This window comes from Mobula birostris, chromosome 2 (genome assembly GCF_030028105.1).
Source record: "Mobula birostris isolate sMobBir1 chromosome 2, sMobBir1.hap1, whole genome shotgun sequence".
NCBI classification, from domain to species: domain Eukaryota; kingdom Metazoa; phylum Chordata; class Chondrichthyes; order Myliobatiformes; family Myliobatidae; genus Mobula; species Mobula birostris.
In genome coordinates this window covers 214563399-214589498 of record NC_092371.1, presented here as the reverse complement: position 1 = coordinate 214589498, position 26100 = coordinate 214563399, and the positions used below count along the sequence as shown (strand labels likewise).

At 42.7% G+C, this 26100-nt stretch overlaps 1 protein-coding gene across 3 annotated transcripts in view; it reads right to left on the bottom strand.

Annotated features, from left to right (window-relative positions):
- xkr6b (XK, Kell blood group complex subunit-related family, member 6b) overlaps positions 1-26100 on the bottom strand; it is a 485147-nt gene that overhangs the window by 272713 nt on the left and 186334 nt on the right. Inside the window, exon 6 of one of the 3 annotated variants that reach the window (XM_072251433.1) lies at positions 21004-21022. The exons of the other annotated variants lie outside the window; for them this stretch is intronic. Coding sequence (XP_072107534.1) covers positions 21004-21022 — 19 coding nt within the window. The remainder of the gene's footprint in view (positions 1-21003; positions 21023-26100) is intronic. 3 annotated transcript variants of the gene reach the window in all.

Below are 26100 nucleotides of genomic sequence, written 5' to 3'. Positions count from 1 at the left end.
GGAGAGGCAAATTACTGGCACTCACTTCGGCAGAGACAATGCTTGCTCCGGCCAGATGACATTGGCACGCCGTGACTTTACAGACGCTCCCACGCTGAATGGCTGAAAGCCGGAGACTATAAACTACCGGTTCAGCCGAGCATTAATTGCCTCCAATCACCAAAGTCGAGGGACACGGGAAAACAGGGAATCAATGGTCTGGATCATAACATAAACAAGGTAAATTTAAAGGGACCCCAATCCGGACCATGACATAGATAGGCAATGGTGGTGATACATCTGCCAATAATTTTGTGGTCACCATTACTGATTGAAGCTTTTTATTCCTGATGTACTTGATCACTTGAGTTTAAACTCCTCAGCTACTCAAATGGGATTCAAATTCTAGATCGGTAGTGTAGGCCTCTGGGTGTGTTCCGTTAGCTGAGTCTGTACTATAGCAGTCAGCCCACAGGTACAAAATGTTGGCTTTTTCTCGGGAGATGGAAGTAAAACATGGGAAAGTAGTGCTTCAGTAGAACAGACTCCACCTGCGGCATTTCATTCAGAGCGGTGCCAACTCTGTGCTGACTGAACTGCCAAGCTCTTGTGAACTTCAGGTTTTCAGCATCTGCTTGATTTGCATTCTCTCGTTGAAGTCATATCGACTTTAGCAAAATAATAATAATATTAATAATAAATACTTCATTGATCCTGAGTTGAAAATTTTTTCAACACAGCAGCAAAATTTAAAAACACACTGAGCAGTGTGCAGACTTAACTAATAATAAAATACAGATTAATAATATACGCAATAATGTACCAATGTGCAATAATGTACAATAATGCACAATAGTAACATATGAAATAATAAAACTGAGACTATTGTTCTATGATGCATGTTCTCCTGTCACACAGAGATGAACTGTTGTATATGCTTATTGCATTTGGTAGGAAAGATTTTCTGTAACGATCCGTGTGCTGGAGGAGCTGAACGAGTCTGTTTGTAAGGGTGCTCCATTGCTTATTCCCTAGATCATGAAGGGGATGTGCCTGATTGTCCATAATGGACAACAGTTTGTTTAGTGACCTCCTGCTGCTTCTGGAAGGCTTATAGCATTGCGAAGGATGCCTGTCATCCTGACCATCCCCTTTTTACTCTTCTATCTCTAGGAGAAGATAGAGGAAAAAGTCACAGGACCAGACTCAAGCACAGTCTCTTCCCCACTATTATCAGAAATCCAGTCACTTCTTTCACATTCCCTTTTCAATGGTGCTGCCATGGTCTTGAACTGTTAATCCTATCTCTTCCATTATTGTCACTACTTCTTTCACTACTTCAGGTCCTCTGCTGAACGTTGCTCTAATCCATTGTTTTTGTGCTCAGCTCTGTATTCATTGATATGCTTGTTATTACCATATATACTGTTTACTCTCTGAACTTCATGCATACAGGAGATTTCATTGCACTCTGGTGTGCATGGCAATAATCTAATCTTCACCAAGTAAACTGGCCTTAAACAGTTCTGGTAACAAGATTATTTAGGCCTAGTTTTACATTCCATAAAGTTTAACAAGTTGGGAGAGGGAAGAAGGCAGATGCAAGATATTGATACAGATTAATGGAATGAACAACATAAATCCATAGAAACTACTTCCTCTGCTGAGGGCATTCAGAATAAAGAGGCACAATGTCAATTTTAAAGACACCTGTATTAGAGTAAGGTCAGGAAGGACTTTTACATACAAAGAGAAATCCAATTTTGCAACTTATTCTCGAGAACACTGTGGCTGTTGGCTCAAATAAGACTTTCAAGATCCAGACTGATCAGTTTGGAGTATCAATGGTTAAGGAACAAGAAACAGCTTGAGGTACAGATGTTCTTTCAGAATATTGGACCACGCTTGAGAAACAGAATGGTTCCTAAATAAATGTACTCCCGAGCCCTTATGGTAGTTGTGTTTCACCAGCTGGGACAATGACAACCCTTTCAGTGTGAACACGACCTGGAACATCTAGTGATTATGTCTGGTTCATTTTATCTGCTGTGGGAGTTTTCAGCCATGGTAGCAGTGTACGTTCCACCTCAGCCCAGTGTCAAACGGGCTCTGGACAAACTGAGCAATATAATCAACAGACATAAAACAGCACACCTGATGCCTCTCCCATAATTTTGGAGGGTTTTAACCAGGCCAGATTGAAAAAGTCCCTAAATAATTAACACCAACATATCACTTGTAGAACCAGAGCAGCCAACACAGTGGAATACTGCTCATCAAGAACGCTTACTGTGCCATCCAACGCCCACACTTTGGAAGGTCTGATCACTTGGCTGTACTTCTACTCCCTGAGTATTGGCAGAAACTGAGGACTGCAGCACCAGTAGAGAAAACCAAGAGGGTAGGGCCAAGGGAGGCAGAGGAGTGCTTACAGGACTGCTTGAGTTGGTGGACTGGACATCTTCAGGTCTGAATGAATACACCACAGTTGTCACTAACTTCATTAAAACCTGTGTGGATGTGTGTGTGGATGAGTGTGTGCCTAAGAGAACGTACCATACATACCCAAATCAAAAGCTGTGGATGACCCAGGAGACTCATACTCTGCTGAAGGCCAGATCTATAGCATTCAGGTCCGATGATCCAGATCTGTACAAGAAAGCCAGGTATGACCTATGGAGGGCTACCTCATGAGCAAAGGAACAATTCCAATTGAGGTTGGAGGTGGAATTGGATGCATGTCAACTCTGGCAGGGTTTGCAGACCGTTACATCCTACAAGGTGAAACCTAACATCATGAATAGCTGTGATGCTTCACTCCCAGATGAACTCAAAGTCTTTTATGTACTGTTTGAAAGGAAGAATAATACTAAGGCTATGAAGATCCGTTCAGCATCCAGTGACCCTGTGATCTCTGTCTCAGAATGCCTTTCAAGAGGGTGAACCCTTGAAAGACAGACCCCGATAGTGACCTGATAACTTCATAGGCCACAAGATAACCTCATAGTTCCCACACCCTGCACCTCCCATTTCTACCTCCTACCCAAGATCCACAAACCTGCTTGTCTAGGTAGACCCATTGTTGCAACTTCTTCCTGCCCCACTGAACACATATCTGCAGACCTCAACTTTGTTTTATCCCCCCTGGTTCAGTCCCTTCCTACCTACATCTGTGACACTTCTCATGCTCTGGATCTTTTCAATGATTTCAAGTTCCCTGCCCCATCATCATATTTTCACTGTGGATGTCCAGTCCCTATAGGCCTCTATCCCCAATCAGGAAGGCCTCAAAGCTCTCCGTTTCCTTCTGGACACTGGACCCAACCAATTCCCCTCCACCACTCTCTTCCATCACTCTTATTAATTTACTCTTCACTTTGTCCTCACTCTTAATAATTTCTCCTTTAGCTCCTCCCACCTCCTTCAAACAAAAGGTTAGCTATGGGCACTCTCATGGATCCCAGCTATGCCTGTCTTTTTGTTGGCTATGTGGAACAGACTATGTCCCAAGCCTATACTGGTATCATTCCCCAACTTCTCCTACACTACATCAATATCTGCATTGGTGCTGCTTCCTGCACCCATATGGAACTCGTCAACTTCATCAACTTTGCCTCCAACTTCCACCCTGCCCTCAGATTTACCTGGACCATTTCCAACATCTCCCTCCCCTTTCTAGATCTCTCTATCTCTATCTTTGGAGACACCTTATGTACTGATGTTTATTATAAACCCACGGACTCTCACAGCTGCCTGGACTACACCTCCTACCACCCTGTTACTTGTAAAAATCCATCCCCTTCTCTCAATTCCTCTGTCTCCATCGCATCTGCTCTCAGGATGAGGCTTTTCATTCCAGAACAAAGGAGATATCCTCTATTTTCAAAGAAAAGGACTTCCTTTCCTCCACCACCAACACTGCCCTCAATCACATCTCTTCCATTTCACACACATCTGTTCTCACCCCATCCTCCCTCCACCCTACCAGGGATAGGGTTCCTCTTGTCCTCACCTACCACCCCAACAGTCTCTGCATCCAGCACGTAATTCTCCATAACTTTTGCCATCTCCAGTGGGATCCCACCACCAAGTACAACTTTCCCTACCCCCACTTTCTGCTTTTCACAGTGATCGCTCCCTACATGACTCCCCTGTCCTTTCATCCATCCCCACTGATCTCCCTCCTGGAAAACGGAATAAGTGCCACACCTGCCCTAACTTCCACCCTATCCCTCACTACCATTCAGGGCCCCAAACACTCCTTTCAGATGAGGCAACACTTCACCTGTGAGTCTATGGGGTCAGATACTGTGTCCAGTGCTCCCGGTGTGGCCTCCTGTATACCAGTGAGACCCAACGAAGATTGGGAGACCGCTTCACCAAGCACCTACTCTCCATCCACCAGAAAAAGTGGGATCTTCCAGTGGCCACCCAGTTTAATTCCACTTCCCATTCCCATTGCGATATGTCCATCCATGGCCTCCTCCACTGTCACGATGAGGCCACTCTCAGGTTAGAGGAACAACACCTTATATTCCATATGGATAGCTCCAACCTGATGGCATGAACATCGATTTCTCTAACTTCCAGTAATGCACCCCCTTCACCGTTCTCCATCCCCTTTTCTCTCTCTCACTTTATCTCCTTGCCGGCCCATCGCCTCCCTCTGGTGCTCCTTCCCCGTTTTCTTTCTTCCAAGGCCTTCTGTCGTCTCCTATTAGATTCCCCCTTTTCCAACCCTGTATCTCTTTCATCAATCAACTTCCCAGCTTTTTACTTCACCCCTTGCCCTCCTGGTCTCACCTATCACCTTTTATTTCTCCCTCCCCTGCCTCCCCCAACCTTTTAACTCTAATCTTTAACCCTCATCTTTTTTTTCCCTCCAGTCCTGCTGAAAGGCCTCAGCCTGAAATGCTGACTGTCCTCTTCAATAGATGCTGCCTGGCCTGCTGAGTTGCCCCAGTAGCATACCTGGCAGGGTTCTGAAAACCTGTGCCAACCAACTGTGTTCATAGACATTTTCAATCTCTCATTGCTACTGTAGGAAGCTCCCACCTGCTTCAGATCGATGACAATCATACCAATTCCCACAAGGACCAGGGTGAGCTGCCTAAATGACTATAACCCAGTAGCACTCACATCTATGGTGAAGTGCCCTGAGAGGCTGGTTATGGTTAGAATCAACTCCTGCCGAGGCAAGAACCTGGACACACTGCAATTTGCCTATCACCACTATAGGGTCTACAGTGGATATGACTGAACTGGATTTTCACATAGACTTGGATCACCTAGACAATACTAACACTTACGCCAGGCTGCTGCTTACTGACTACAGCTCAGTGCTTAACACAATCACTTCTACAGTTCTGATCAAAAAGCTTCAAAACCTGGCTCTCAGCAACAGGATCCTCGGCTTCCTCACTGCAGTCCGTGAGGATCAGAAATGACGTCTCCACCTCCGTGATAATCAACACTGGCGCACCTCAGGGATGTGTGCTTAGCCCACTGCTCTCCTCTCCCTGCACTTGGGACTGTGTGCCGAGACACAGCTCAAATGCACCTATAAATTCGCTGAATATACAACAGTTATCGGCAGAATTTCAGATGGCAACAAGACGACGTACAGGAGTGAGACAGATCAGCTGGTTGAGTGGTGTCACAGCAACCACCTTGCACTCAAAGTCAGATGGGACCCAAAGAATTGACTGTGAACTTCAGAAAGGACAAGGTGAGGGAAAACACACCTCTCCTCATTGGGAGATCAGAAGTGGAGAGAGCGAGCAATTTCAAGTTCCTGGGTGTTAAAGTCTCTAAGGATTTATACTTGGCCCAACATATCAATGCAGTTACAAAGAAGGCATGACAGCAGCTATATCTCTTCAGGAGTTTCAGGAGATTTGATATGTCACCAAAGACACTCACAAATTTCTATAGATGTACCGTGGAAAGCAATCTAACTGGCTGCATCACTGTTTGGCATTGGGGCGGGGGGGGGGGCGGGGTTAAAATAAGCTACAGAAAATTGTGAATTCAATCAGCTCCGTCATGGGCACTGGCCTCCCCAGCATCCAGCACATCCTCAAAGTGTGATGCCTCAAAAGGCAGCATCCATCATTAAGGACCCCAATCACTCAGAACATTCCCTCTTCTCATTGCTGCCATCAGGGAGGAGGTACAGGAGCCTGAAGGCACACACTCAACTTTTCAGGAACAGCTTCCTCCCCTCTGCCATCAGATTTCTGAACGGACACTGAATCCATGAATACTACCTCACTACAGGTAGTGAGGAAGGAAGTTGAGAAGCAGGACCACAAAGGTAGTCATCTCAGGATTACTGCCTATGACACATGACAGTGAGAATAGGAATAGAATGAGGTGGAGGATAAATGCGTGGCTGATGGATCGGAGCAGGGGTCAGGGATTCAGATTTCTGGATCATTGGGACCTCTTTTGGGGCAGGGGTGATCTGTTCAAAAAGAACAGGTTCCACCTCAATCCCAGTGGGACCAATAACCTGGCGGGGAGGTTTGCTAAGGCTATTGGGGAGAGTTTAAACTAGAATTGCTGGGGGGGTAGGAACCAAACTGAAGAGATGGAGGAAAAGGCGCTTGTCTCACAAATAGAGAAAGCTTGGAGACAGTGCGAGAGGGAGGATAGGCAGGTGATAGAAAAGGGACGCGCTCAGACTGATAGTTTGAGATGTGTCTACTTTAATGCAAGGAGTATTATAAACAAAGTGGATGAGCTTAGATCGTGGATCAGTACTTGGAGCTATGATGTTGTGGCCATTACAGAGACTTGGATGGCTCAGGGGCAGGAATGGTTACTTAGAGTACCAGACTTCAGATGTTTCGGAAAGGATAGGGAGGGAGGCAAAAGAGGTGGGGGCGTGGCACTGTTGATCAGAGATAGTGTCAAGGCTGCAGAAAAGGAGGAAGACATGGAGGGATTGTCTACGGAGTCTCTGTGAGTGGAAGTTAGGAACAGGAAGGGGTCAATAACTCTACTGGGTGTTTTTTATAGTCAACCCATTAGTAACAGGGACATCGAGAAGCAGATAGGGAGACAGATTCTGGAAATGACGGGTTTGTCATGGTGGGAGATTTTAATTTCCCAAATATCGATTGGCATCTCCCTAGAGTGAGGGGTTTAGATGGGGTGGAGTTTGTTAGGTGTGTTCAGGAAGGTTTCTTGACACAATATGTAGATAAGCCTACAAGAAGTGAGGCTGTACTTGATCTGGTATTGAGAAATGAACCTGGTCAGGTGTCAGATCTCTCAGTGGGAGAGCATTATGGAGATAGTGATCACAATTCTATCTCCTTTACCATAGCATTGGAGAGGGATAGGAACAGACAAGTTAGGAAAGTGTTTAATTGAAGTTAGAGGAAATATGAGGCTATCAGGCAGGAACTTGGAAGTATAAATTTGGAACAGACGTTCTCGGGGAAATGTATGGCAGAAATGTTCAGGGGATATTTGCCTAGAGTTCTGCATAGGTACGTTCCAATGAGAAAGGATGCTGGAGTACAGGAACCATGGTGTACAAAGGCTGTTGTAAATCTAGTCAAGAAGAAAAGAAGAGCTTCAGCTAGCAGGAAGGAGTTTAAGAATGAAATTAGGAGAGCCAGAAGGGGCCATGAGAAGGTCTTGGTGGACAGGATTAAGGAAAACCCCAAGGAATTCTAAAACTATGTGAAGAGCAAGAGGATAAGACATGAGAGAATAGGACCAATCAAGTGTGACAGTGGAAAAGTGTGTATGGAACCGGAGGAGATAGCAGAGGTACTTAATGAGTACTTTGTTTCAGTATTCACTACGGAAAAGGATCTTGGTGATTGTAGGGATGACTTACAGCTGACTGAAAAGCTTGAGCATGTAGATATTAGATCTTGGATGTGCTGGAGCTTTTGGAAAGCATCAAGTTGGATAAGTCACTGGGACTGGACGGGATGTACTCCACGAGGAATTCTGCAGATGCTGGAAATTCAAGCAACACACATCAAAGTTGCTGGTGAACGCAGCAGGCCAGGCAGCATCTCTAGGAAGAGGTACAGTCAACATTTCGGGCCGGGACCCTTCGTCAGGACTAACTGAAGGAAGAGCTAGTAAGAGATATGAAAATATCATATCTCTTACTAGCTCTTCCTTCAGTTAGTCCTGACGAAGGGTCCCAGCCCAAAACGTCGACTGTACCTCTTCCTAGGGATGTACTCCAAGCTACTGTGGAAGGCGAGGGAGGAGATTGCTGAGCCACTGGTGATGATCTTTGCATCATCAATGGGGACGGGAGAGGTTCTGGAGGATTGGACAGTTGCAGATGCTGTTCTATTATTCAAGAAAGGGAGTAGAGATAGCCCAGGAAATTATAGACCAGTGAGTCTTACTTCAATCATTGGTAAGTTGATGGAGAAGATCCTGAGAGGTCGGATTTATGAACATTTGGAGAGGCAGAATATGATTAGGAATAGTCAGCATGGCTTTGTCAAAGGCAGGTTGTGCCTTATGAGCCTGTTTGAATTTTTTGAGGATGTGACTGAACACATCGATGAAGGAAGAGCAGTAGATGTAGTGTATATAGATTTCATTAAGGCATTTGACAAGGTACCCCATGCAAGGCTTATTGAGAAAGTAGGAGGCATGGGATGCAAGGGGACATTGCTTTGTGGATGCAGAGCTGGCTTGCCCACAGAAGGCAAAGAGTGGTTGTAGACGGGTCATATTCTGCATGGAGGTCAGTGACCAGTGGTGTGCCTCAGGGATCTGTTCTGGGACCCCCTTCTCTTTGTGATTTTTATAATTGACCTGGGTGAGGAAGTGGAGGGATGGGTTAGTAAATTTGCTAATGACACAAAGGTGGGAGGTGTTGTGGATAGTGTGGAGGGCTGTCAGAGGTTACAGCAGGACATTGATAGGATGCAAAACTGGGCTGAGAAGTGGCAGATGGAGTTCAACCCCGATAAGTGTGAGATGGTTCATTTTGGTAGTTCAAGTATGATGGCAGAATATAGTACTAATGGTAAGACTCTTGGCAGTGTGGCGGATCAGAGGGATCTTGGGTCCGAGTCCACAGGACGCTCACTACTCAGGTTGACTCTGTGGTTAAGAAAGCATACGGTGAATTGGCTCTCATCAATCGTGGGATTGAGTTTAGTAGCTGAGAGGTAATGTTGCAGCTATATAGGACCCTGGTCAGACCCCACTTGGAGTATAGTGCTCAGTTCTGGTCGTCTCACTATAGGAAGGATGTGGAAACCATAGAAAAGGTGCAAAGGAGATTTACAAGGATGTTGCCTGGATTGGGGAGCATGATTTATGAGAATAGGCTGAGTGAACTCAGCCTTTTTCCTTGGAGCGACAGAGGATGAGAGGTGATCTGATAGAGGTGTATAAGATAATGAGAGGCATTAATCATGTGGATAGTCAGAGGCTTTTTCCCAGGGCTGAAATGGCTAGCACGAGAGGACACAGTCTTAAGGTGCTTGGAAGTAGGTAGAGAGGAGATGTCAGAGGTAATTTTTTTACGCAGAGAGTGGTGAGTGTGTGGAATAGGCTGCCAGCAATGGTGGTGGAGGCGGAAACGCTAGGGTCTTTTAAGAGACTCTTGGAGAGGTACGTGGAGCTAAGAATAGAGGGCAATGGGTAAACTTAGGTAATTTCTGAGGTAAGGACACATTTGGCACAGCTTTGTGGGCCGAAGGGCCTGTATTGTGCTGTAGGTTTTCTATGTAACCACTATGCTATGCAAAGATTTATCTATGCAAAGAAAAATCAAGTCTTCATTATTCATTCAGGACACACATTTTTCCTGGCTCCCTGCAAAGACATATCTTTTGGTCCCTGTGGGAAAATCTTTCCTTTGCTACCCTTTTGCTTCTAATATAGTTTTGGAATTCTCTGTAGTTCTGTTGACCGGGGCTCTTTCATGTCCTTTTTTTATGCCTTCATAACAGTTTTCTTAAAATCTCTCCTTCATCCTTTATAAACTTCAAAGCACTTACTTAATAATAATTCCCTACTCCTGGCATGTGCTTCATTCCTTTTCCTGTTCAAAGACTCAATTTCCCTTGTTAACTAAGGTTATAAACATTGGCAGAGTAGTGTAGAGCGAGAACGGTTGTCAAAGGACACAGCAGAGTGTGGATCAGTTGGAAATATGGGCAGACAAGTGGCCGGTGGAGTTGGCTGGAGATGTTTCACTTAGTACGATGAACATGTACATTAAATAGCAGGACCCTTGGGAGCATTGACATACAGAAGTTAGAAGGTTAAGTATAACCTCCTAAAAACTTAAAAACTTATTGAACTTTGAAAGATCTCCAGAGCTGATGCTGAGGCCCACTCATGACAGTCTTTCTGAGGGAAAGATTATTGCAGAGGGCTTTGTGATGGATATTCACTTACCAGGGCCCAAAAGGCTTACTGCTAACCTCAGCTGTCTAACACAGTGGCATGGCCTCCTTTCCAAAGGGTCAGATATTGTTGGTGATAAAGTTTTAACAAGTACTCTTTGCTCAGCTTTTTATGATAAACAAGAACAAGAACCAGCCTTCAATGTAAATTACAAGTAGCAATCAGTTTGAAATTGGAGGCACAACTGGCTTCTAAGAGATGTGGTTTGCAATGTGGAGTGACCAGGAGACTTCTTGTCTACATTAACGAAACACAAGAAAATGGAATACTGTCACTTAGCACATCAAACATCATTACAAGTTAGAATGTTTCTGTACTCAGAGGGTTAGCCCCAACAGTAATTGTGGATACTTGAGATCTCGGTCATCAGGAGCTTTTAAGATTACCTGTGTGAGTTACTTTGTCCCAGTAGAAGTATCTGGAAAATACCACATGCAGATAATGTCATCTAGTAGCAAAAACTCTATAAATATTAGAATGTATTGAGGATCATTAGGAATGACAAGGAGAATGACAGAAAGACGGGGTGACAGAAAGCAAAACTGAAATTCCTTCAGTTTCTGTGATGGACAACTTGTTCAGCTGCAAATCATTGGTACGTTCTTTTAGTTGGTAAAAATTGTACCCGTGTTTGAAAACCCTTTGTAGTTTGTAAATCTCTTGTAATTTGGAAATCATTCTATAAATCAGAATTCATCTGTGAGCATTAACTGTGTGTCAAGAAATATTTGTCTAAATTTAAACGAGTATCATTAAAAATAAAATAGCTGCGTTTAAACTACTTTGTTATCTGGAAGCATCTCCACTACTCAAGCAGTGGTTATTGGTAGTTAGAATTCACCACAGAGGCTAGTGAGGGAAGTAAACTAGTCTTAGAAGAGTCAGTGGACCCTGTGTCCTGATGAAGGATCTCGGCCCGAAACATCGACTGTATTTCATCCTATAGATGCTGCCTGGCCTGCTGCATTCCACCAGCATTTTTTATGTGTGTTGTATAAATTTTCAGCCCTGCTCACTGTGTATTACCAGACTTCTCCAGGGATGTCTTGGCAGTGGATGCAACACGTTAATGGCGTGCAGTGTTGCTTTCCTTGTTGCAGAGTGGCTCCATGCATGTCGTGTAGGGTTAATAAGTGGTGTAATGAAGTTTAAAAGCAAACCAGGCCAGCAAGTAGGGAATGTAGCGAAGTCAGTAAACTAGCAAGAATGATTGTATAAATACAGAGTACAGAGGCAACCTGAGTAAATGTGCACTAGGAAAGAAGAGCTTAAACTTTAGCACATGATGTAAACTGTGGCTTGTGAAAGGTACAAATGGATGAAACTGAACACATTTAATGGATCTTTTAAATAATCCTATCTAAATTTAAGAAATTTCTAATTTAGGAAGACAAATATGTTACATGACACTGATGGCTCAGATGTGATAGATGACATCCTGAGAGAATATTAAACAGTCAGTAAAAGTAATGTGAAACTGAATATGAACGTGTGCAAGGTCAAGAGGTCAGAGTGCAAGATGTTGGTTTCACACTTTATGGCTGCAGAACAAAAATCTAACAGAATATGGGTGACTCAATTAAAAACAGAAATAGTGGCATCAGAAGAGAAATGCAGTATCGTGGCATTTAAACTTGCGCAAAACTGATAAGAAAGCTATTTGGACTGATGATTTTTATGGAAAAATACCATAAAAAGCAACAGAACCCAAATTCTGAAATACTATGATTTGAAGCTACAGCAAGGCACTGCATGAAATCACATTAAGAGCACATTGCATCTATGATTTGACAGAAATTAAATGAATGGCGCGGAGCTGAATTGGATGTTGTACCAAAATAAGTATCTAACTCAAACTAACAGGAGAGATGGCATAGGTGACCAAGTAACTGCATGAAACAAATCCATCCTCTCACCTATCATGTGAGACAACAGAAACCGAGTAAAATTTAAATTACTGTCCTTAGGGAGATTTCTGGAAGCTGATTCTGAGAGCCATTTGTACTAGTATTTCTGATTATTGTAGTGGGTTTAAGACCAAATGCTGCAAATATTCCCAGACTAAACTTTGTAGTGTTCTGGTGGAAACGCATAATGTGCTTGTTGTGTGCCATCCCAATGCTTTAGGCCTTGGGCACTACAGAACTGTTGCACTCTTTCCTGCCTTGCTGATTTACAATACTGGCCAACCATTTTGGCAATTTGCGCTGACACATTGGAACAATATGGCCACCCTTATGGATTTTCAGTTTCTTTAAGTTTTTTTTTAAAAAAGCAAATTTCGTCCCACTGACAGGCCTGAAAATTACATCATGCACCGCTATTTATTTCAGCTCCATGCATTTAAGAATAAAACCTACCAGAATAGAATATAAACTAATATTTGTCAGTTTCCTAGAATGGGAATCACACATAAAGTTACTTCAGAGGAAGATCTTCATTTTTTGATCATGGAGTTCAGAAATTTAGCAAAGCCTTGAAATCAAACAATGTCTCATTTTCAAAATATTCACAGTACAGTGAGAAGACTCTTTAAATTGCACAGCAATAAGTAGTTGTCGGCAGTAAAAGGTCAAACCAGCTTGATTACCATACGCTGCTGGAAGCTGCTAGAGCAGTACCAATCCAATTACTGATAGGCTGTGGGCACTTCGTTCCTCAATGACTGCTGAAACTATAAATAATCGAAGGATTTACACACTGACCTACGCAAGAACAAGCAGATGCTGCTTGGCCAAAGATTGCATCCTTTCAATCACCGTCACTGAAAAATTCAGTGAGAATCCACGCAATTACAGAAAATAAATGCAAATCAGTGACTGTTTCTGCATAAGAGATGAGCCGAGTGCCTATGTCATGAGAGCAGGTAATCTTCCATCAAGGCAGTACAGAACAAATCTCATCAAATGTACAAAAAGCTGGAACCAAAACAAGAGAAGGTGACTGAGGTAAACAAAATATTGGCCCAGCAAGCTAAATCAAACTGAGCAAGTGAGCCAGAACAGAGCCATCCAATCACAGTCCAAAAGCCAAATATTTAGAATAGAAAGGTCAAGTTTTTTTCTATCACAATGCCGATGAGAGGGTAGAAAATATAAGCAATATTTAAAGCCGTTACTTTATTGAGCACAGGAGGACCCTAGTAAAGTGTGGGCTACTAATGACGCAACCCATCCACTTCACATTTCAACATGTTGTGCGTTCAGAGACGCTCTTCAGCAGACCACTGTTGTAACCTGGCTATCCAAGTTACTGTTTCCCTCCTGTCAACTTTTCCAGTCTGACCATTGTCCTCTGACTTCCGTCATTAACAAGGCACTTTCGCTCACAAACTGCCACTCACTGGATGTCCTTTTTTTGTTTTTCGCACCATTCTCTGTAAACTCTAGAGGCTGTTGTGTGTGAAAGTTCCAGGCAGTCAGCAGTTTCTGAGATACTCAAACCACCTCGTCTGGCACCAACAATTATTTCACAGTCAAAAGCACTTAGCTTACTTTTCTTCCTCATTTTCATGTTTAGTCTGAACAACAACTGAACCTCTTGACCATGTCTGCATGCTTTTATGTATTGAGTTGCTGCAACATGATTGGCTATTTAGATATTGCATTAACAGGCAGCGTACGGGTGTACCTAATAAATTGGCCAATGAGTGCATATTACCACTCTGGTGATGAAGAAAATGACTGATTCCCAGGGCTGAAATGGCTAACATGAGGGGGCAAAATTTTAAGGAAATAGGAAATAGGTACTGAAGGGATGTAAGTTTTTCCACATAGAGTGTGGTGGGTGCACGGACTGCACTGCTGGTGGTAGTGGAAGCGGATACAATAGGGTCTCTTAAGAGCCTCTTAGATAGGTACATGAAGCTTAGAAAAGTAGAGGGCAATGCACTAGGGAAATTCTAGGCAGTCCATAGAGTAGGTCACGTGGTTGGCCCAACATTGTGGGCGGAAGGGCCTGTAATATGCTGTAAATTTCTATGCTCTATGTTCTATTCCTAATGAAGTTCCACATTGGATCACCGGGTTTCCCACATGAAATTGAGAAGTTCCTCTGCTGTCACTGTTCTCCCAATGAAGTAACAGCGGGACAGAGGACGACTTCTCACAATACTTCAGAGCCAGAGTAATCCAAGAGATCAAGTGATATTTTTAAAAGATGTGTGAGAAGGAGCCCCAGAGTTATTAAAATGGACAAAGTATCGTGACAAACCTGATGCAAAGCATGAGAAAACATAACATCTTAAAATGACAAAATATTTCCACGATTCTGTTTTCTCATGTAATAAATAGAACAACATAAAATTGTGGATTAGAAATTCTTCCACATTTTGTGCAGTGCACAAAGGAACTTAGCGAAGAACAGTCATTGAACATGGCTGAGTTCTTGGTGTGCAGGCTGTGCAGTTTCGGAGATTTGTTCCTAGTTTTCTATCAAGCACCTACCCTGTACATACATGATCACTGATGGACAAGGAGGACATATGAGCTAACACCAAATCAACAAAGTGGGATTTGCATACTTGTGCAAACTACTTAAGAGATTTCAAGGTCATAAGAAACTGGTCCTCCCACAAAACACACCTGAGATGGAGAGATGGGACTTCTTGCTGCACCCCTGAAAGGGTGTAGCATCACCAATTTCACTATCATGTCAACCAAGCCATTGATTATCCAGCAGTTTAGACCACTTTAAGAATTTTGCATCACAATTTTTCTGAACTTCTACTCTCTCCCCAACCCGCACTACCAGTTCACTGATTGTGTTGTCTCTAATCTTGTCCCAAACCATTCCCAGAAGCCAAACATTCATCAAGACACCCCTGTATCCAGTATCTCTTCCTTTAATTTCCCACCTCACAATGTCATTGTGTCCTGTGCTGCCAACCCTTCCCCTGAAGCCAGCTCTAACCCTCTCCACCATCTCCCTCACCCACACAACAAGCCAACACCAGACTGGCATCCCCAACTTCAGAAAAACCCAAAGAAGGGTCTTTTTGAAAAAACCTATTATTGCCTTCTGAACCTTTATCTTCAGCTTTTTTCATATGAGAAAATAGAAAACTCTGCAAATAGGTCTCACTATTTACATAATATACTGCTTTACCACTCCTCCTCTCTAAGTGCGAAACATTTTTATAACTATAAAGCAACCTTGGAACTGTACAGCTTTTACCAAAGCAACTGAATTCCAGAGCAAAGTATACTTGATTTTTTTATCTGCTCACTATTCTGTTTTTTATTTATTGACATGTCTTTATTTAGAATGCTGTTATCATTTGAAACCTTAGAAATAGCTTGTTATTTTAGCTGGTTTCTCAATAGTACATAATCTTCCTGAAATGATATATGAGTGGCTTTATTCAACACTTATGAGGTAACCGTAGATATAAAAAATGGGCATTGTAAATTCCATTCCTTTTATATTATCAGTACTTCACAGAACTTGAGACTCTGTACAATAAAACGATCAAAAGCAGATAAAGTTTTTACAAAAGTTGAAAGGGATCTTCGAAGTCAGTTTGCCAAATACTGTTTAAAGCATCAAGGGACAGAATGAGGAATGAATATATGCTGTAGACACAGATGATTATCTTTCTGATCGCAAAGCCTTCCGCATGCCAATTTTTGGTGCATTAGCATTAAGTTCCACTGCACGCAGGTCAGCACACTTGGTAAAGTCACATCCCCATATGAAGCATGCTCTACACTCAGTGCCATTACTTATGTAGCTCCTGTACCTTATAAAGTGGCCACTCAGTGTATGTTCGTGATCTTCTGCGGCTGTAGTCCATCCACTTCAAAGTTCAACATGTTGTGCATTCACAGATGCTCTTTTGCACACCACTTATTTGAGTTACTGTCACCTTCCTATCAGTTTGAACCAACCTGGCCATTCCCCTGTGACCTCTCTCATTAACAAGACATTTTTGCCCACAGAACTGCTGCTTACAGAATGTTATTTTTGTGCGCCATTCCCTGCAAACTCCAGAGACTGTTGTGCTTGAAAATCCCTGGAGATCAGCAGTTTCTGAGGTACTGAAACCACCCTGTCTGAAACCAATGATCATTCCACAATCAAAGTCACTAAGGTCACATTTCTTCCCCATTCTGATGTTTGGTCGAACAACAACTGAACCACTTGACTATGTCTGCATGCTTTTATGCATTCAGTTACTGCCATGTGATTGGCTGATTAGATTTTTGTATTAATGAGCAGGTGTAAAGTGTACCCAATAAAGTAGCCACCGAGTGTCTACTCATCATTATCATTACGTACTGTGTCATATAATGTGGTCTCCATGACCATGATTGTTCTTGGCAAATCTTTCTGCAGAAGTGGTTTGCCATTGGCTTCTTCTGGGCAGGTGTCTTCTGGGATAGGTGACCCCAGCCACTACCAATACTCTTCAAGACATTGTCTACCTGACGTCAGTGGTCGCACAACCAGGACTTGTGAAATGCACCACATGCTCACACAACTATCCACCATCTACTCCCTTGGCTTCACATGACCCTGATCGGAAGTCTAAGCAGGTACCACACTTTGCCCAAGGTGACCTGCAGGCTTGTGGAGGGAAGGAGAGCCTTACACCTCCTTTGGTAGAGACCCATCTCCACCCCACCACCCAAGAGCATCTATTAGGTTTTTTAAATGTTACTGTCGCAGCAGTTGGACATGTCAGGAATCTTTTCCTGTAATTATAAAAGGAATAAGAAAGAAATATCATTCAGGGTGTGATGTTTACCTTTTCTTGCAAGTACAGATAGTGCCTCTTGGTGTTTCTTGATGTCTCAGCATTCATCGGGAAAATCTGATTTCTGCTTTTTCAATGGGATTTTTGTTCTCGGTTTCTTTTCTTCTCCAGGGTAAATCTCTCCCAAATGATGTCAAAAATAATGCAATGCGTAAAATATGTTTCCAGTGAAAATTTCAACTTCACAGTCCAAGAAATGACAGTTTGCAGGTTCTGGCAGAACAACTGGATTATATTAACCTACTTCCATTGAAAGTGTGCTATGTGACACCATATTCAACCATGCTCTTTGTTTTCAGTGAGTTCCCGCAATCTCAAACACAGCCTCGCATTCGTGCCTGGTCTGCTTTGACTTGGCTATCAGGATGCTGGTCCCTCTAATCTTTCTAGGTTCATTGCTGTCGATCTCTGCCATATTCTACAGTTTGCTGCTCACTTTTTGTTTCATAAGTGAACTCTCCCTAACTCCATATCTCAAGAACAGGTGACTTTATCGATATTTCCTTCTGCCAACATGAACATTCAGAGGAGGCACATGTGTCTGCACTGATACCATTACAGAGACCTCGCTGTTAATGTCCTGATAGAAACAACTATCTATACCTATGTCTCACAAACACTCCAGCACCAAGCGATTGCGTCCTGCACACACTAAGTTTCCCTGCCTTATGGAGCTTTCTCTGCCCGCGTGGAAGCATTCTCACAAACTCTCCTGACATTGCTGAAGGAGTCTGCCCGCACTGTGGGACGAACCTTTCAAACAGATGGCAGAGAGAACCTGCAATGAGCAGAATCAGGTTTAATACATCATGAAATTTGCTGTCTATGCAGCAGCGGTACAATGCAATACCTAGTAATAGAAAAAAATATGAATTACAGTATGTATTTATTATTTACTGAGACACAGCATGGAGTAGGCCTTTCAGCCCTTTGGATCCCTGCCCAGCAATCCCCCAATTTAGCCTTAGCCTAATCACAAGAACAATTTACAATGTCCAATTAACCTTACCAACTGGTACATCTTTTGGACTGTGGGAGGAAACCAGAGCACCCGGAGGAAACCCACGCGGTCGCAGGGAGAACGTTCACACTCCTCACAGGCAGAGGCGGGAATTGAACCCTGGTCACTGGTACTGTAAAGCGTATGTGCTAACCACTACACTACAGTGCCGCCCCAGGAAGTATACATATATCAAGTAGCTAAATTAAATAAGTAGTTCAAAAATGGAAATTAGGAAAGTAGTGAAGTAGTGTTCACGGGTTCAATTTCCATTCGGTAATCAGATGGGAGAGGGAAAGAAACTGTTCCTGAATTGCGGAGCGTGTGCCTCCAGGCTTCTGCAGCTCCTCTTTGATGGTAGCAATGAGACAAGGCAAGACCTAGGTGATGGGGGTCCTTAATGATGAATGCCGCCTTTTTGAAGCATCGCTCCTTAAAGATCCGAGCAAGGCTAGTGTCCATGGTGGAGCTGATTAAATCTACAACTCTCTGCAGCTTATTTCATTACTGTACAATACCCCCACCCACCCACCTCAACCCCCACCCATCATCCCAGATGGTGATGCAGTCAGTTAGAATGATCTCCATGGTACATCTGCAGAAATTTGCAAGACCACTGTTGCCAGTTTCAGTTGAATAACAACAGTGAAGATCGTTGTTTTTGTGCAAGGTTACTACGTCTTAGTGCCAACAACAGATGGAAGAGCAATTTCTACTCAAAAATATCCTTGGCCCATCAAAGGCATGCTCCAGGGAAATTGCTTGTGTCTCCATCTATTGATAATGATTTAAGTGTGTGGACCCAGGAAATGTACGCGATGTCTCCATGGTCATTAACAAAACCCTTGGTAGCAGCGGAGCAGAATCGTTCATGCAACATCCAATATAGGCATTGTATGAACTCACAGGCAGTTCTGCAATGACTAATATTTTGACATATGTGAGCCTAGATGATGGATTTCACCCTAATTGGCATGCTAAAGAATTGCTGTATTTATCATTAACATTCAGTTGAGGGACCCAAAAAAATATAGAAATTGGGAAAATCAAGCATTGAAAGAAAAGTCAGAGGATGGTATTCAAATGCAATTGCTGCCAGGGATCATGGGAAATGTCTCAAACTTAAAGACTTCTCTTCGTGGCAGTCCCATTGTAACAGCATGAAAAGCTACCATGAAAGCGAAGGGAGGGTGAAGATATGTGTGTCCACTCTCCTGTAACCTCAACCTCTCCCCCATCACCCACCTCTCCATACAGTCCGGACAGATCTCCTCTAATGCCATGGGTGGCCTATGCCAGCTTTACTCACGGCCTGATCATCCTGCAGGGATATGGCAGGTGTTGCTTCTGGGCACAGCTGCAGTAACTGATGTCAGACCCAGCGCTGCTATGAGAAATATGTGGAACAATAAAATCTCCAGCGGATAGATGCAGGCAGCCAAACATTTGGTGCCCTGGGGGGTACATTTTAACTCTTGTCTCCTCACTGCAGGGCTTGCCTCTTGTTTATTAGGAATGAAAGAAAAACAAAGGTCATAAATTGCAGGCTATTGCTCCAATTTCTGTTGTTAAGGCGAAATGGAGCATTGCACTAATTGTTGATGTCATTAATTGTGCCCAGATTCACAGTGCGCAAGATTTCAACAGGAAATAGTTGCAATTGCATTAAGGACAAATGAAATAATTTTTTTTACATAAAATATGAGCACAAATGGGCCTAATTTCTGGATGTTATTTCTTGAGTATTAAATTGCCGCAAGCAGCATATGAAATAGTTAGACCCGTGTGTATGTGTTTAATGCAGAAGACTAGCTCCTGAGTCATTCAATCTCATTTTCATTTAACACTTGGACTTATATATAACATTTTGTCAAAATGTAGAGCAGCTTGGGAAGTGGAGAAAGAAAGCAAGTCAGGGCATTTGAGTTGGTTACAAGTGCAGCCTATGAGGTGCACAAGTGAGATGTCACGACATCATGTGTGACAGTAAAATGCAATTACACTGTGACAAGTTTACACAGGAGTTTAGAATCAGAAAAGGATGACATATTTGCATCAACAATTGGAAGTCATTGTTATATACAAATAATTAATTCTGTTATTATAGAGATAAAAATTAAATTAAAACTACAACCCTGATCAACTTAACTTTGCCAGTTTAAGCGTTCAAGGGCTGGAAGCTCAGTTATATTTTTATATTATGTAAATAATTTGATACAATATTAGATACTTATTGGTTGGATATTGGTTCAGGGTGATAAATGAAATGTTTAAGGAGGACATGAGGAGGAAGGTCTTCACTCAGAGGGTCATGAGAGTGTGAACATGACAACATAAGAAATAGGAGCAGGAGTAGGCCATCTGGCCCATTGAGCCTGCTCCACCATTTGATAAATTCATGGCTGATCTGACCATGGACTCATCTCCACCTACCTGCCTTATCCCCTAACCTGCTATGCAAAAATCTATCCGACCTTGTCTTAAATATATTACTGAGTAGCCTCCACTGCTTCATTGGGCAGAGAATTCCACAGATTCACCACTCTGAGAATAGCAGTTCCTCTCCATCTCTGTCCTAAACCTATTCCCTCAAATCTTGAGGATATGTCCCCTAGTTTCTCACCTACCAGTGAAAACAATTTCCCTGTCTGTCTTATCTATCCCTTTCATAATTTTATATGTTTCTATAAGATCTCCTCTCATTCTTCTGAATTCCAGTGAGTACAGTCCCAGGTGACTCAATCTCTCCTCATAGTCTAACCCCCTCATCTCTGGAATCAACCTGGTGAACCTCCTCTGCATCACCTCTAAAAGCCAGTATATCCTTCCTCAAGTAAGGAGACCAGAACTGCACGTAGTACTCCAGGTGCGGCCTCACCAGTAACCTGTACTGTTGCAGCATAACCTCCCTGCTCTTAAATTCAATCCCTCTAGCAATGAAGGCATTGGCCTTCTTGATAGGCTGCTGCACCTGCAAGCCAACCTTTTGTGATTCATGCACAAGCACTCCCAAGTCCCTCCGCACAGCAGCATGCTGCAATTTTTTACCATTTAATTAGTACGGCTCTTTCATTGTTCCTTCCAAAGTGGATGACCTCACATTGTACTCCATCTGCCAGATCCTTGCCCACTCACTTAACCTCACTATATCTCTCTGTATAACGAGCGAGTGGTGGATGTCGGCTTGATTTCAGCATTCCAGAGAAATTTGGATAGGTACGTTGATGGGAGGGGTATGGAGGACTATCGTCCCACTGCAGGTTGATGGGACTTGGCAGGATAATAGTTTGGCATGGACTAGATGGGCCAAATGGCCTGTTTGTGTGCTGTAGTGTTCCATGACTCTATGACTCTAAAAATAGTTTTATTTTCTAAAACTTCTTAACTCCTTATAAATGTTTATGAATATCAGACATTTGATTCCTGTGACATCTTTGACAACCAGTGAGCTTGGGGGACAGGACCTCATTATCGCATGGGGCCCTGTCAGTCACTTGGGGCTATGCTCTTTTCACACCCTAGAGTGCAACAAAGAAAATCAGGTGACTAGCAATGTGGTAACCGATTTCCCTTCTCTGCTTTCATAAATTGTGCAAGTTTATGTTAAAAAAAAAAATCATTGGCCAGAAATATCAGCACTATCTCCCACCACGGATGCTGCCTGATTTGTGCATTTTCGGGATTTCTATTCAGATTTCCAACATTCACCATTCAGACTTCAATTTAGTTGAACAAGAGCTTGGATTTCCATCAAAAATACTGTTGATTCTTTTCCGAGCCACCGACTTCTACCTGTTTAAATGTCGGCATCTCCAGTATGTCCATGCGGACACTGTCAAAAAGGAAAATCCCAGCTGTATGCTGGCGGCATATGCTTCGCGTCCTTTGTAGTCACACTCCCTGTGGAATTCAGAGACAGAGCTCTGTCTTAGCGAGATTACCCATAATTACACTGGGGAGCTGACTCTCACATCTTGTACTACGTTAGACCTGCCCAGCATCTGTGACTTGGTTTCGCTTGGGGATTGTTGGTCTGCTGGGAAGACAAGTATTGAGAAGGCAAGTTCCTTTGTGAAAATTATTTGTGTTTCGTTTAATTTTTTTAATTATTTGAAAACCTTGAGAGCTTCGGTTGATTTCAATCCATTTAAAAATAGAAGCTACAGCACAGCACAGCACAGCAGCAGCCCATTCAGCCCATGATGACCATGCTGTGAATGGAACATACCCCTCCACGACTGTTCACCTGCCTGCCTAAATGCCTCAACTGTCACTTTCGTGCCTCCTTTCACCACCGCCTCTGGCAGCAATCTCCAAGTCAAAGCTACCTGCGCAAAAAACTTGTTCCACAAAAATCCTTTTTTAAATTTTCTCCTTCTCACCAGAAAGCCAAACCCTATACTATTTGAAATTCATACCCTGAGAGAAAGACTCTGACCATCTACCCTACCTAAACTTCTATCAAGTCTTTCCCTCCACCTCCTACACTCCAGGCAGAACAATCCAATCTTTCCTTGTAGCTGGTTCCCTCTGACCCAGGCAGCATCCTACTAAGTCTCTACTGAACCCTCTCCTTCCTAAAATGGAGTGACCAGAATGGCACACAACATTCTAAATCCAACATTCAAGGTTCAAGATTGTTTAATGTCATTTCCTGTAGACAAGTGTGAGGAGAACAGAATAATCGTTACTCTGGATACGGTGCAGAACAAAAAAAAAGGACACAAAATATAAAGAACGTAATTAGATTAAATTCAACTTTATTGTCATTGTGCTGAGTACAAATACAAAGCCAATGAAATGCATTTAGCATCTGACCAGAAATGCAAAGAATAGTGTTATTTACAAAATAACTGTGAATAAAAAGTGCTACAGCACACAAATATAAAAATACTGAGACAGTACAATACTACTACTAATAATAATACTAAACAAACACTCAATAAATACATAAGACAGTTTAGAAAAACACAGACTGGTTGTATGTCCATGAAATGACACTGGGCTGTACATAAAGTGACTAATGGGATGTAATTAAGTAGTGGTGGAGGTATTGGTCAGACTTATAGCTTGGGGAAAGTAACCTTGTTTGAGTCTAGTGGTCCTGGCGTGGATGTTACGTAGGCTCTTTCCTAATGGGAGCGGGACAAACAGTCCATGAGCAGGTTGGGCAGGATCCTTCATGACATTACTGGCTCTCTTTTATGTCCTTGATTGCGAGTAGGCTGCTGTGGAAGCATTGGAAAGGGTACAGAGGAGATTTACCAGGATGCTGCCTGGTTTAGAGGGTATGCATTATGATTAGAGATTAAGGGAGCTAGGGCTTTACTCTTTGGAGAGGAGGAGGATGAGAGGAGACATGATAGAGGTGTACAAGATAATAAGAGGAAGGGATAGAGTGGATAGCCAGCACCTTTTCCCCAGGGCACCACTGCTCAATACAAGAGGACATGGCTTTAAGGTAAGGGGTGGGAAGTTCAAGGGGAATATTAGAGGAAGGTTTTTTACTCAGAGAGTGGTTGGTGCATGGAATGCACTGCCTAAATCAGTGGTAGAGGCAGATACACTAGTGAAGTTTAAGAGACTACCAGACAGGTAGACTACCAGAGGAATTTAAGGTGGGGGCTTATATGGGAGGCAGGGTTTGAGGGTCGGCACAACATTGTGGGCCGAAGGGCCTATACTGTGCTGTACTATTCTATGTTCTATGTTAAATGCAGCCTAACCAAGGTTCATATAAATGTAATTCTTTAAAAAAAGGCTAAATATATATTTTCATTTTGCTGTTAAATAACATTTAAATGTTTCTGAAGTTTTGACAAAAAAATTAAAAGATCATGTCAACTTTGAAAGTCAAAAATGCTGTAAGTGAGGCTTTGCAGTTTTCAGTGCTGCTCGAGAGTTTGGAAACAAGTCTTCTTCAGTGGGACTTTTAGATTCTCCTATCTCTAGAGTTCAGGACACCCAGACTAGTAAGATTATCTGCACCAGGCAAACACAAATACAGCAGTGAGGGTAAGAGAGATGAGCTTTGGCCCACGTGCAAGCCCTGTGTCAATTTTATTTCTTTGGTTACCCCAGATTTAAAATTGTGCAAGTAATACTATACTTGGTTCCTTAGCATTGTTACAGCCAGGGATGGTAATAGAGACAAGTTCCCTCTACCTATTAAATGCTCCCAATGGCATGCACCTCAAATAGCCTCTGACAACCAAATCGAGTTCCTGGCCTTCACACATGGCTTCGCTACTAAGCCCAGCAGAACCATTTCTACTGACAGGAGAAGGGGCAAAGGTGAGTTACCACCACCTTAAAACCAGTCACTTCAGGCAAGTGAGGTTTGTCAGTAGTGGTTGGCAGCTCATCTAGGAGAAGGAAAACTCTAATCTCAACCGTCCACTGCCTTGTGGCTATACCCACTCATGGATAAGTTCTTTGGAAGTAAAGTCCAAGGGAAAAATCCAGAGCTGGAATCCTTCAGGTAGTCCTACATTGAGTTCAATGCTGACCAGCAACTCCCACAATGCCACTGGTGTCAAACAGTATTGGCCTCTGCTGCTCCATTGCATGGAAAGGGGGAGCTTCCTATATGGGCAATAGTTTGTTCTCCATATTGTACTGATTAGGCTTGAATATCTAGACAGCTAGGATGCAGCATACACATTTGATCCTGACTGACAGATTCCTCACTCTATACAATGCCTATAGTAGAATTAGCATTAATCCCAATAGCTTTCAGTTTTTAGCATTTATTTGTTCTCAACACAGTTTAAAGTGTTCATAAATTCAGTTCTGCTTCTGTTCTACTTCCTTAATCCAGTAGGAAAGTTCAGAAAACTTTCTTAAGTTAGAGTAACCACATTAAATAATTCACAGTTTTGGAGAAGAGTTTGTTATTATTAAAGATGCTTAAGAAGTTTGCCACACAGAAGTTTATCAAACAATTAAGTACTCTGAACTGATAAAGGGTCTCAGCCCAAAACATTGACTGTACCTCTTCCTATAGATGGTGCCTGACCTGTTGCATTCCACCAGCATTTTGTGTGTGCTGCTTGAATTTCCAGCATCTGCCAATTTCTTCATGTTTAAGTACTCTCAATGGTCACTTTATCAGATGCACCTGAACACCTACTCATCCATGCAAATATCTAATCAGCCAATCATGTGGTAGCAACTCAATGTATGAAAGAATGTAAATGATGGTCAACAGGTTCTGTTATTGTTCAAAACAAACATCAGAATAGGGGGAGAAACGTGATCGAAGTGACTTTGACCGTGGAATGACTTGGTGCCAGACAGGCTGGTTTGAGTATCTCAGAAACTGCTGATTTCCTGGGATTTTCACGCACAACAGTCTCTCGAGTTTACAGAGAATGGTACGAAAAACAAAAACATCCAGTGAGTGGCAGTTCTGTGGGCAAAAATGCCTTGTTAATGACAGAGGTCAGAGGAGAACGCCCAGACTGATTCCAGCTGACAGAAAGGCAATAGTAGCTGTAACCACGCATTACAAAAGTGGTGTGCAGGAGAGCACAACATGTCAAAACTTGAAGTGGATGGGCTACAGCAGCAGAAGATCATGAACGTACACCTAGTGGCCAGTTTATTAAGTACAGGAAGTACCTAATAAGGTGGCCACTGAGAGTATAACCAGATACTGTGACTGAATATAACAGTGCAAAATATTTCTGCATGATAAATTTCTTAGCAATCTAACACTCTCCAAAATGTGAACTCTTTAAATTTACACCTTTACACTATACAAATGCAAGTTATATCTTTGAATGGATGGCACTGATTATTTGTAAGTTTCTATAGTAGATCCTTCAAGATATTTTGAAAAATTGCATATTCTTGGTACAAGATAACAAAGACTTCCAAACAAGAGAAAATCTGCAGATGCTGGCAATCCAAGCAACAGACACAAAATGCTGGAGGAACTCAGCAGACC